The following is a 12,341-nucleotide window of genomic DNA, read 5'->3' as shown; positions in this document are numbered from 1 at the left end:
TGAGAAAAAGTAAGTGCAGCATCTATTGAGAAGAAAATAGTAGAAAATCATTTGAGATGGTTTGAACATCACAAAGAAGATCACAGGAAGCACACGAGAAAAGGGAAATAGATAACTTTAAACCCTATTAAGAGGGATAAAAGAAGACTAAAGAGAACACATTTAGAAATTGTTAACAACGTTTTTAAAAACTTAGTAAATAATAAAACATAATGACATCATACAATTCATATAGCTAACCCCACTTAATGGGATAAAACTGGTTGTTGTTGTTTGAAAAGAAAAAATTTGTATTCTAGACAAGTAGTCAATCAAGATTATGGTATAACTATTTGGTTACAGTTTCTCCACATTGTCATTGTTTGTGTTGCTTTTAGTGGTTTCAGTTGTATTACACACTAATTGCAAGGGTGTCTTCATAAGATTTGACTAGATTCCATAGAAGCACAGACATTAATAGCATAAAGTTTCTTACTTTAGGAAGATGACATATTCCTGTGAAAGATTTCTGCTACCTATCCAAGTAAGACAGAGTTACTTAAATAAACTGATTCACTTATAGACTTGTTTCTCTACAGGAAGATTTATTTCACTGAAGGAAGATTTATTTTGTTCAATGCTTCTTTCAAAAGTGAATCTTCCTTACTTCTTCACTTCAGCTTCAATATCATAAACCATGATAACGATAACCCACAAATTACTATACTTAATCCAATGATTAACTTTGTCTTGCTTGCACTCTAGTTTCCTCCCAGCAGACTCGAATCAAAGGACCATGAGCATAGTGTATGTATCTCCCAAAGAAGTCCCGTGGCTGAAGAGAAGCCAAACTGAACCTGATCTGGAAGAATCTCTCTCAAATTAATTCCATGGGAATAATCTTGCTGGATTGCCATGCCATCCTTATATCCAGTGAAGAAAACATTTAACTGGTATGAGCTAGAATTGTAGGTAATCTCAGCATCATACTTTCTGCCATCTTTAATACTTAACCATTCTGTTGTGTAAGGTGTCCACATTTTGTTTATGTCGACACCGACATGATCATAAGGCGGATCGTCGTCATTGGGCAAGGTATCAAACTCAACTGCTACAAATGGATGCTCTTGTGTATAATTTGGATCATCCATTACCTGTTTTCGACCCACAAGACCAATCCCAGAGCCATCTGGAGGTACAGGAAGTGAAAAGTTTGGATGTGCCAGGAAGAATGTGATGCCATCTCCACGATGATTTTCATCTGGTGAATCAATGATGAAAGTGAAATGGGTTGTGAAGTCTGCAATTTTTCCTGTTTCCTTGTCCCAAAGTTGTAACAATTTGTTATATGTCACTCTCCCAGCACTGTCTTTTCTATATCTGAGCCAGAGTCAAAATGTTAGAGATTTGATAAATTTATGACTAAGGCCATGTTTGATTTTATTTTAAATTTTTTTCTGTTTTTAAGAATAAAATAAAATATTCATTTTAGTGAGTGTTTTGGATTTAAATATATCCAAAACTATTATAATTTTTTAGGAAAATCACATCCAAGAGCCTAGTAAGAAATTTATTCTCTGACAAGAAATAATACGAAATAAATCATTGTTAAAATACAAACATGAACTTGTTTTTTTTTTTAATGAAATTTGTTATTAATCCTTGTTTATGAAAAAGGTCTTTAGATATGATTCTCCCAAATTATTTTAAAGAAAATCAAAATATCTTAGAGCCATTTTTGCAGTTTTGTTTTTGTTTTCAAAGCATAATATATTTGATTATTCAAAACTAACTCAATTATGGTTAATCATTATCATAAGTCATTACCATTAACCATTAACAACCACCATTATTGGACTCAAAAACTTTACAAATTAACATAATTAAACATTTTTTTTGTTTTATTCCGAAAAACAATTCTAGAAACTTGATTACAAAATAACATTTTTTTAAATAAAAAAGTAACACAATCAAAAAGGAACTTTTTTGAGTTTTCTTTTTGTTTTGTTCAGAAAAACAACTCTAAAAAATTAATTACAAAAGAATGTTTAAAAATAAAATGGGAACACAATCAAACACTCCCTAAAAGAAAAGGATTTTTTTTTTTTAGTTTTAGTAAAATTAGGCAGGCATTCCTTCTGTTTTCAAAATCCATTCAAATCTGTTTTGGATAAACTTCCACTGAATTTCATTGAAATTACACCAATGTCAAATCTGCTCTGCTTTTTAGGTTTGAAAATATGGCAAAATTTTGTGTCATTTCGTCTAAATAAGGGGTTACATGCATAATTTATTATAAAATTATTCTCATGTCTCCCTTTGTTTTTCTTAAACTTGAGTCCAAGTGGTTCTTGACATACTGATTTTCAGAGTTACAATCCCCTGTTTTTCCTCTGTTTTTTATTAGAATAAAATGAAATTTAATAACAAAGTGGATGACGGATCAGGGCCTCATATCTACATGTTGTGTCTGGAAGTCTATTAGATAAGATCAAAATCTTAAATAAGATCATTCAAAAGACTCTATAATTTTAAACCTTTCTCTCATAAGAGAAAGAGAGAGAACTTTCAAGTCATATTTCACCAGAATCTTCAAGATTAATAATCTACTCTTCTTTCTAACAATTTATTGATCTTTCACTATCCATCATTATCATCTTTCCTAACTAATAAGTAATCACTGATCTTTAAACGAATGTCCAAATCAGACTCACTGCCTTCTGAATCAATCAGAAGAAACCAGGTAACCTCAATACCAATACAAATCATATTATCCTAAACCAAACAAAAATTATGTATAAATTAGAAGATTAAATGATATTACCTGGTGAGTTGGAGGAACCCATTTTGTTGATAAACATCTCCATCAAACTTCAAGTCCTCATAACTCATCTCAAGAAACTGCTGATAGTTAAAATGGATTGAGGCTGCACCAGGGATTATCAGAAACAGGAATAATATTTTGGTTATGACTAAACCAGGAAGGCTATGAGTTCTTCTCCTGTATTGAGACGTCTCCATGGTTAATTATATGAAGCTTTTGAGGTTGAGGAGGAACAACTTGCTTTATATGAATGAAGGGCTAATGAAGTTGTCTGAATGATTGAAACGCCTCCATATCATACTTCTTTTTTTGATGAAGTTGAAAAGTATTGATGTGAATTAACTGAGCTCAATCATCAATCCCTTTTTCCAATTTTGGTCCAAGGTTGCGGCAAAAAGAGAGAAGAAAATTTCAATATTAATACTACCTCCTGTCTAAAATATAAGTCTTTTCTTCTAATTTTTTGTCCAAAATATAGGTTCTTACTGGATAACATTTGTATCATCAACTACTTTCTTTTCTTAATTTGTTTAGTTCTACAACTAAGTATTATGAGTAATTATCCTTGATTTAACTAGAGTAATTTAAAAAAAAAAATTGTAACCTACAAGTTATAGGGCCGTGTAAGCCATGAGGCAAGAGAGACAATTGCCTTAGGCCTCCAAAAAAAAAAAATTCATAATGCTCCTATTATATATGTGTAATTGATATTTATATTATTATTTATTTAATTGCAAATGAATAAAAAATATTGATTATTCTTCCTATTCAAAAGCTTCAATCATTCCTAGCATAACATTAATTATTGAGCTGATCTTATTATCCACATAAAAAAAAATAGCAAGATCCATAATATACTAATTTGCACTATATTAGCTTGCTCTAACTTCCTCTCATAGTTTTATTTTTTTCATTTTTTTCTCCTTTTCTTACTCTAAAGCTTAAAATATTGACAAATATTAGTATAAAAACTATGTGCAGTTCAGACCTTTAAGTTGATACCTTCAAGCCTTATTAAAATTTTATTTTAGATTTATATAATTATTATTAATTTTTACATTAATCATTGACAGGGTCGTGGAAGCCACAAGGCAAGTGAGGCAATTGCCTTAGGCCTCCAAAAAAAATATTAATACCCCTATTATATATATGTGTAATTGATATTTACATTATTATATATTTAATTGTAGATGAAAAAGAATAAAAAGTATTAATTATTCTTGTTAAAAAGTTCCAACCATTCTCTGTATAACGTTAATTATTGAGTTGAGTTCATTATCTACGTAACAAAAGAATAGTGAGATTTATAATACACTAATTTATACTACATTAGCTTGTTTTAAAGTCCTCTCATGGTCACACTTTTCGTTTTCTCCTTTTTTTATTCTGAAGTCTAAAACATTGACAGATATTAGCATCAAGACCTTGTATAGTTTTAGCCCATCAACATGGCACCTTTAAGCCTTATTAAAATCTTGTTCATAATTTATATAATTATTATTAGTTTTTTACACTAATCATTGATATTATTAGTCTTAATTATGTCTTTTTTGTTAAAAATATATTGCCATAGCATATTAATGTTAATATTCTATTTCAATAAATAAGATAGGGTAGAAGCACTTTGTCAATACTAATTTTCATTTAACTATTAAATTAATTTAGTAATTTATTAAAATCGCTATATTACATAATTTTAGTATATAATTTTGTAAAAAATGATGAGTGGATTTTTTTTTTGAAGGGACAATTACACATGTTAGGTTTTACACAAATAATTTTGCCTTAGACCTAAAATATCTTCACACGCCCTGTCATTCATATCATCAGTTCTATCTACATCTTTTTGTTAAAAATATATTGCCGCCCCATACCAATGTTAATATTCACATTATATCCCAATACATAAGATGGAGTAGAAGCACTAATTTTATCTCTCTATCAAATTAATTTAGTATTTTATTAGAATTATTATATTACAAAATTTTAATATATGATTATGAAAAATGATTAGTGGATTTTTTTTTGAAGGGGCAATTATACATGCTATGTTTTACTAATGATTTTGTCTTAGGCTCCAGACTTCTTCGATAACTTCCATTTAAGAGAGTTATATTTAGTCTACATGCAATTAGGAAAAATAGGGCTATATTTTACTACTCTAGCCCTTTTTATAACAAACGTTCAACAATTTTAATGCCTAAAATTAAAATTAATAATCACAATAAAGTGTACCTAAGGGCTAGGAATAACAGCTTATGCAATTAATTAAAAAGGGGAAATATTGAGAAAAAAATTAACTAATATATTTTTTCCTTTATATTTAGATCACATAGAGTTTTAAAATGTTGCCCTGAGAAAGTATATGTACACAAGAGCAGAGGTACTATATTATTTACATTCATTGTATATGAATGGAAAACATTCTTTGAAATTTAATTGGATGTGATTAATTTGAAACGAATAACAAATATCTGGGTTTCATCAATGACCACACAAAAAAAAAAAAACCCAGAAAATGATATATATGGATAATAAGTGTGAGGCAGTAGTTGAGTTGACTGAGTCAATATGGAAAAATCAACTTCCATGTGCGTTAAGTGTTGACTTTGCTCTATGTAGACAAAGTCTAGCATTATTGTATTTTGGAATCACCGTCTGCATTGTCATGTCTCTGATCATATAATTAAATTTTAAGTAGGTGGGGTTATAGTGTACCACCTCTAAACGTACAATTTCAACGAGGCATAATGCTATTATTGACTCCATTTTGTGGATTTGAAGGCATCACAGAGCAGATGACTTGGCATCCTTTCTTTGCTTTAAAAATAGATACATATTATTTTTCCATTTCTATATACGACATATTAAATCACATTATCGAAATTAGGAAGACATGGTTAAGTCATTTAATTTGGTCTAAAAATAAAATAATTTTTTGATTTTATCCATATTAAAATAAAAAATTTTCAAATTCGTGTTACATTTTCTCTCATATTTAAATATTTCAAATAGGGATAATATTAGAAAAACCTAATAAATACCTCAACATTTTTTATATAATAAGAATAATCTATTTCTTCTGGAATCTGTTTTTATAATAAAGACTAAAGAAATTACATGCATACATATACATAAATATACATATCTCTTCCTATAATCTTTATAAGGTAGAGAAATATTTTTTTATTATTATTTATAAGACACCACATTGACTCCTTAATTTTTATATTATAAGTTTTCACCATTATCTCGTATTATATTTTAATAACAAAAGAAAAATATGTTTATTTATTAAGTGTAAAATTAAAAAAAATTAAATTTTTAAATAATATTAATGAGTTTTAATTTTTTTTAATAAATATGATTGAAGTAATTTATAAATAAAACTCAATAAACATGTGGCGAGTTAAAACAGCTTAGCGTAGGATCGGTACTCCTCCTCCCTTGTATGTCAAGATGCTTTGGGAAAAGCTTCTCTCATATTGCTGCTCTCTTGTCCTCTCACGTTCTCTAAAATACAATTTCTCACATCAATTCTTTGGCCTTTTGTTTCTGAAGAATTTACCATCCTGCCACACGTGTGTTTAGAGGTTAGGAGACAAAGTTAAGAGGGAATCTATTTCCAGATATTTTGCCTGCCAATATGATTTGATTTTATTACTATCTTTTGTTTGTTCTTTCCATGTTCTTGTATATTTTTAAAGAGAAAAAACACAGAAGAAAGGTTAGCACAGGATTGATAGGCCCAAAAAAAAAAAGTTGTAAGAGTCATGAGACATTAGGAGGAGGAAGAAACGGGTGGGATATATATATAATTATGGCCTTGAAGAAGGATGGGATCAGGAAATAATAATGATAACGAAGTCCTCCTGAAGAAATACAACAAATACCCCCCCAACAAACAAATCCCCCCCAAAAAAGTGTACGGAAGTACCCTTATAGGAGGGCTCATATATGTATGAAAACACTCTTAAATTAAATATAGAGGTAGAATGTGCTGGAACGTAACGTTTATAAAATATGCTTAGAAAGGATGAATATATCGGAGCTCTTATTACCATAAGTGTTTCCATGGGTATTAAAATTTTTTTTTCCGATTTAGAACTTATACGAATGCTTTTTCAAAGAAACACTATATGTTTTCATAAAAAGTTCTCAAAAAATTACTTATAGGAACGCTTCTTTATAAGATCGTATGTTTTTTTTTTATTATTACAAGTAAATTGGTAATAGTTTGGTTGCTGAAAAATTAAAATTATTGTATTACAGGGGAAGAAGCTCACATAACTAAATAACATAAAACAGAACTCTCACTTGAATATAGCTTTCTAGAAGGTTAGGTAGAAACTTCTTACTAAAGAGAAACTTCCTTGGCTTTTCTTCTTCCTTGATGGGTGCCTGATGTGGATGATTGTGAGGATCCAGTGTATGATCTATTACTAGGTGAAGGCCTAGCTTGATTGGTTGCAGCAGAACTAGCATAACCAGATGAAAAATTTGAAGAACCAATATCTGAAAAAGTTGGAGCAACATAGACTGGTTTTGGCATTACTGGTGGGAGAGTGGGCAATGGAGCTTCAAAGTTAAGTACATGAAGAGCTTGTCTAATTGTAGGCCTCATAGTGTAATCTGGATGAGCACACCATAGCCCAAGAATCATTAACCTTTCAAGTTCTTGCTCATCAAAATCTCCATTATCAAGCCTTTTGTCAATTGCTTCAAGAAGCTCACCTCTTCCATAGAGTTCCCATACCCATTCCACCATCATGAACTGTTCATCACTAGCATTTGGGTCAATCGGTTTTCTCCCACAAGCTAATTCCAAAGCAACAACACCAAAACTGTACATGTCAGACTCTTTTGTTGCCTTACCCATGGCCAAACATTCAGGAGCCATGTATCCTTTTGTTCCTGCTGCAATAGTTGTTGTTAACCCTTTCCCATGTTCCACGATCCTCGCTAGCCCAAAATCTCCAAGTTTAGTATTGAAATTTGAATCCAACATGATATTGCTCGATTTTATGTCTCTGTGGACTACACATTGCTGCCACTCTTCATGCAGGTAGAGTATAGCAGCGGCTAGGCCTTGAGCAATATTATATCTAGTTGGCCCTGTCAAGAGGTTTCTGCTTTGAAATAAATGGTAATCTAAGCTTCCATTTGGCATGAACTCATAAATGAGTAGAAAATCATTCTTCTCATGGCACCAACCCATCAGTTGCACCAAATTCCTGTGCCTTAGTTGACTAATGATCTTTACTTCAGAGGCATACTCCTTTACTCCTTGTTTAGATTCTTGGGACACCTTCTTAATTGCTACATAAGTATTTAAGCCTCTCAAAAATCCTTTGTAGACCCCACCAAAGCCTCCTTCTCCAAGTTTGTGTTCCTCTGCAAAGTGGTCTGTTGCTCTTACGAGCTCATTATAAGAAAATTTCTTCGGTCCAACGCTTTCAAAATCTTCGTCCAGGGAAAGATCCAAGCCATCATGATTTTTCTTTGCCCTGCAATTAAACTTCCATATCAGAAACCAAGCTATGCATAACCCTGCAATCACTACAACTGATCCAATGCTCAATCCAATGATCAATCCCTGCTTGTTGCTTTTACCCTTGTTCACTACTCCCAATATTGCAGCATTTGCATTAAAGGACCATGAACTTAGTGTATGCAACTCAAATTGTAATCCTGTGGATGAAGAGAAACCAAACTGAACTTGTTCTGGCAGGTACTCTCTCAAGTCAATCTTATGGGAATAGTCTTGTTGAATTGAGGCATTATCCTTAAATCCAGCAAAATTGACAGTTAATTGGTATGAGCTAGAATTGTAGGAAATCTCAGCATCATACTTTCTACCATCATTCTTGGTGTACCATTGTGTTGTGTAAGGAGTCCACATTTGTTTTACATTGATTCCAACGTGATCATAAGGTGGATCACCCTCATCCACGTTGGGAAAGGTGTCAAACTCTACTGCTACAAATGGATGTTCGTTGGGGTAATTTGGATCTTTCATCTCTCTACGACCCACAAGACCAATACCAGTGCCATCTGGGGCACTGGAAGTGGAAAATCTGGGTGTGCCAAGAAGAATGTGATGCCATCTCCAATCCCATCACGAGTTTTGTTTAGTGCATTGATGATGAAGCTGAAACGAGTAGTGAAGTTTGCAAGTGTTCTTGTTTCATTGTCCCAAAGCTGCAACAACTTGCTATACGTTACTCTCCCTGCACTATCTTTCTTGTATCTGAGTCAAGAATCAGATTGTTAAATTCATAAAAAAATTTTACGTAAGCATTTTCTTTATTATTTATAGGGAAACACAATTGTTAGTCGCTATATTTTAGTGTATTTTGGTATTAATTCTTATATTTTTTTAAATTGCTCCAAGTCCTTTAAGTTTTATCTGTCTCTAGTGTTAGTGCTTTAAAATTTAAGAGTTGTATAAAAAATGAATAGAAGATTAAAAATAAAAAGAAAGAAAGACATTAAATCAAAATTCAGGAACTGGCCATAGATAGATAAAGCTTTCAAAGGAAAGAGACACCATATCTACGATTGGGAGATAGAAAGGCTCTTGGTCATTTTGCTTATATAATATTCAACTCATTATAATTTTACTAATTTAGCAATAGAATTAGTAGAGTTTTGCACACATTAGTAAATTTAATTTCACCAGTGATGAGGAATTAACGTTGCAAACTGATGAAATTTAAAGGACTTGAAGCAAATGGAAAAAGTACAAAAACTAATGTCAAAGCATGCTAAATATACAAGAACTAACAATTAAATTTTTCCTTTATTATATAATACCCATTTAAATTTTAATAGCCTCGTTTTCAATCATCAACAACAATTATATAGCCCAAATTTGAAATAGATGAATTTACAAGTGAGATTAATTAGTGTTCTTGCCTAGAGAATTGCGCAAATACCAGATTGTTGCCTTTTTAAGATTGGGACTAAATTATTTTTAAAGGAAGAAAAGGTTAATAACTTGAAAAGGAAAACAAAAACAAAAATAAAAGAAGTGGCCCAGCCACCAGCACTCAGCTAGTGGACTCTACAGTTACAAGCTCGACATTGCGGTCAGGTCTTAGGTGACTAGATGACCATCATTGATGGCTCTAGCAGCCAGCAGTAATTTTTTAATTTCATTCATTAAGGAAAAAATCGCATCTAAAAACTTCTGGAGATTATTTATTACAAAAATGATCAAATAAATTTGAAATTACTCTGCAAGATAAGAGATTTAAATATAATTGAAACTTGTTTTTTGAATGAGAAAAATTTTCCCTTGCTTCTTTCTGAAAAAACTCCCTCCATGATATGAGGGTTTTGAAGCCGGCAAAGGTTGCAGGACCACCACCGATGATTGCTGGTGTCAGAATTCTAGCCCTGGTAATCATCAAATCTCCAAGGTTGCTGAGGGGTATTTAAATCCTCATTAAAAAATTTATAGCCATCAAGCCACTAAATCTATTTAGTTAAAATGGACAAAAACTAGTTAAAATGGAGAAAACTAAGGCCCGTTTGGTATGATGGAATAGTTTTTGATGGAATTGGAATTGTAATTGGAATCAGAATTGGAATCAAAATTGGAATAGAATTGAATTATAAAAGTATGTTTGGTATGTCAGAAAAATTAGATGGAATCCTTGCATTACTTTTGTTTGGTATGCAAGACATGGAAATGGAATTATACTTAAAAGACAAAAATACCCCTATATAAAAATTAAAATAAAACATAATAAAAAATTAATTGTGTACCAATTTTCTTATGTATTTTTATATTAATAAAATATATATAAATCATAGATTATATTTGTAACTATTATTCACTAGCTTGGGCCAAACAAAGTTTTTATCATCAGAGGAAATATTTTCTTGAAAATAAAATTGGCAATGGTTCCCATCCCTTCTACTTTAAAATAATACACTAACATGTAGATTTAAAAGAAAAATGTCAAACAAATCAATTCTACTTCTTATACCAAAAAATATTATAAATATATAAATTATATACAAATATTATATATAATACCATCTTATATATATATTATAACGCTTTATATATAATGAGAAAAAATATTATTCACCCTTTTATACTCCCTTTTTCTTTTTTTTTTTTTGCTAGCATATGAGGGTTTTATTTTTTTTTGAGGGCAAATTTGTCTTTCTGGAATTTGTATGAGGGCAAAAGTGTCTTAAACATTACAATTCCATAGAATTGCTCCCAATTCCATAGATTTACATAAGGAATCAAAATTAGCTTTTTCCATAGAATTAGGATTCCCAGGAATTGTAATTCTACCAAACATCACTTTATTCAGATTCCTATCCCAATTCCATTTCCATCTTCACAATTCCAACCTACCAAACATGGCCTAACATATATGTAACAATTTTAATTTTAAAAACCACTTCTTTATTATGAAGATAAAGCTGACTCTTTAAATCTTTAACTTCATGTGTTATTTTACTAATTTTATTTATTAACTTGTGATGATCAATTGCAAATTGGAATGTTTGAAAATTTATGTATTTTATGAGTTCTCATCTGTAAATGTCATTTACATACCTCTTGATTTCAGGCCTTCTAAATTGTAGTTGACCATTGCATATTATTGTTAATGAATTTTCAAACCTCTCAATTGCAATTGACTATGACAGACTAATAAATAAAATTAATAAAATAAAAAATGAAGAATTTAACTAGTCAACTTTATGTTCATAACAAAAAAATGGTTAACTATAATTAGTACACATATTAGTTTTTGACCATTATAACTAAATAGATTTGGTGACTTAGTGGCTATTAGGTTTTGGCGAGTCAAGAGATTATGGGTTCAAACCTTTCTTGATCACCGATTTCGAAGCTCCAACAATAATAGGTAGCTGGTGGTGAGGGAGGTAAATTTTTTTTAAAAAATAATTAGGGATAATTTTATCTTTTTCAACAAATTGTCATTATGCTTAGGTCTCTTGACTTATTGAGCAAATTCAAATTTATTTGGTCTTTTTTTGTAATAAATGTCCTCCCAAAGTTCATGGATGCAATTTTCTTTGATCAAAACTTTTGTCATTCAATAAAATTTTATTTTTTTGGAGTTCTGCTAATGCAATTATTGATTTTATAGGCTATGGTCCTTAACTTGAGTTAAAAAAATTTTAATTGAATTTTTTGGCATTCATCTTTCATATGTAGCACTTATCTTTCATATTTTCATTACTTATTTTTTTTAGTAGTCATATTAAATATTTTCAATACTTATCTGCCATAATTTTAATATTAAAAATTAAATATAAGTGTTTTCTTACTGAAAAACATATAAGATATGCATTGAAAATAACTACGGTAATTGCTGAAAAATTAAAAAAAAATGAGTAGTAAAATTGCTAAAAATAATATTGAAAATTTAGAAAATAAATATTGAAAATATAGAAGATGAGTGTTTGAAAAAATTTGTCCAAATTTTTTTTTTTCAAGTTAAAAATTTCCTCATCCTTTTTTAGAATTTATTAATTTAGGATC

At 30.4% G+C, this 12,341-nt stretch overlaps 2 protein-coding genes across 2 annotated transcripts in view; both read right to left on the bottom strand.

Moving 5' to 3' along the window:
• Window positions 1-413: 413 nt before the first annotated feature.
• LOC129285338 (mannose/glucose-specific lectin-like) lies at window positions 414-3,170 on the bottom strand. Its single transcript, XM_054920975.1, has 2 exons — window positions 2,804-3,170; window positions 414-1,359 (listed from the first exon to the last, which is right to left on the bottom strand). Exons 1-2 carry the CDS (start codon window positions 2,998-3,000, stop codon window positions 741-743), a joined length of 816 nt encoding a protein of 271 aa, XP_054776950.1. The 5' UTR covers window positions 3,001-3,170; the 3' UTR covers window positions 414-740.
• A 3,803-nt stretch (window positions 3,171-6,973) lies between these two features.
• LOC129286705 (L-type lectin-domain containing receptor kinase IX.1-like) overlaps window positions 6,974-12,341 on the bottom strand; it is a 13,541-nt gene continuing 8,173 nt past the window's right edge. The window contains 2 exon segments of the mRNA XM_054922705.1: window positions 6,974-8,860; window positions 8,863-9,053. Coding sequence (XP_054778680.1) covers window positions 7,161-8,860; window positions 8,863-9,053 — 1,891 coding nt within the window. The 3' untranslated portion in view covers window positions 6,974-7,160.

This window comes from Prosopis cineraria, unplaced genomic scaffold (assembly GCF_029017545.1).
Source record: "Prosopis cineraria cultivar Desert tree isolate PC_DT_omini unplaced genomic scaffold, ASM2901754v1 PC11, whole genome shotgun sequence".
NCBI classification, from domain to species: domain Eukaryota; kingdom Viridiplantae; phylum Streptophyta; class Magnoliopsida; order Fabales; family Fabaceae; genus Prosopis; species Prosopis cineraria.
This window is presented reverse-complemented; position numbering and strand designations above follow the sequence as displayed.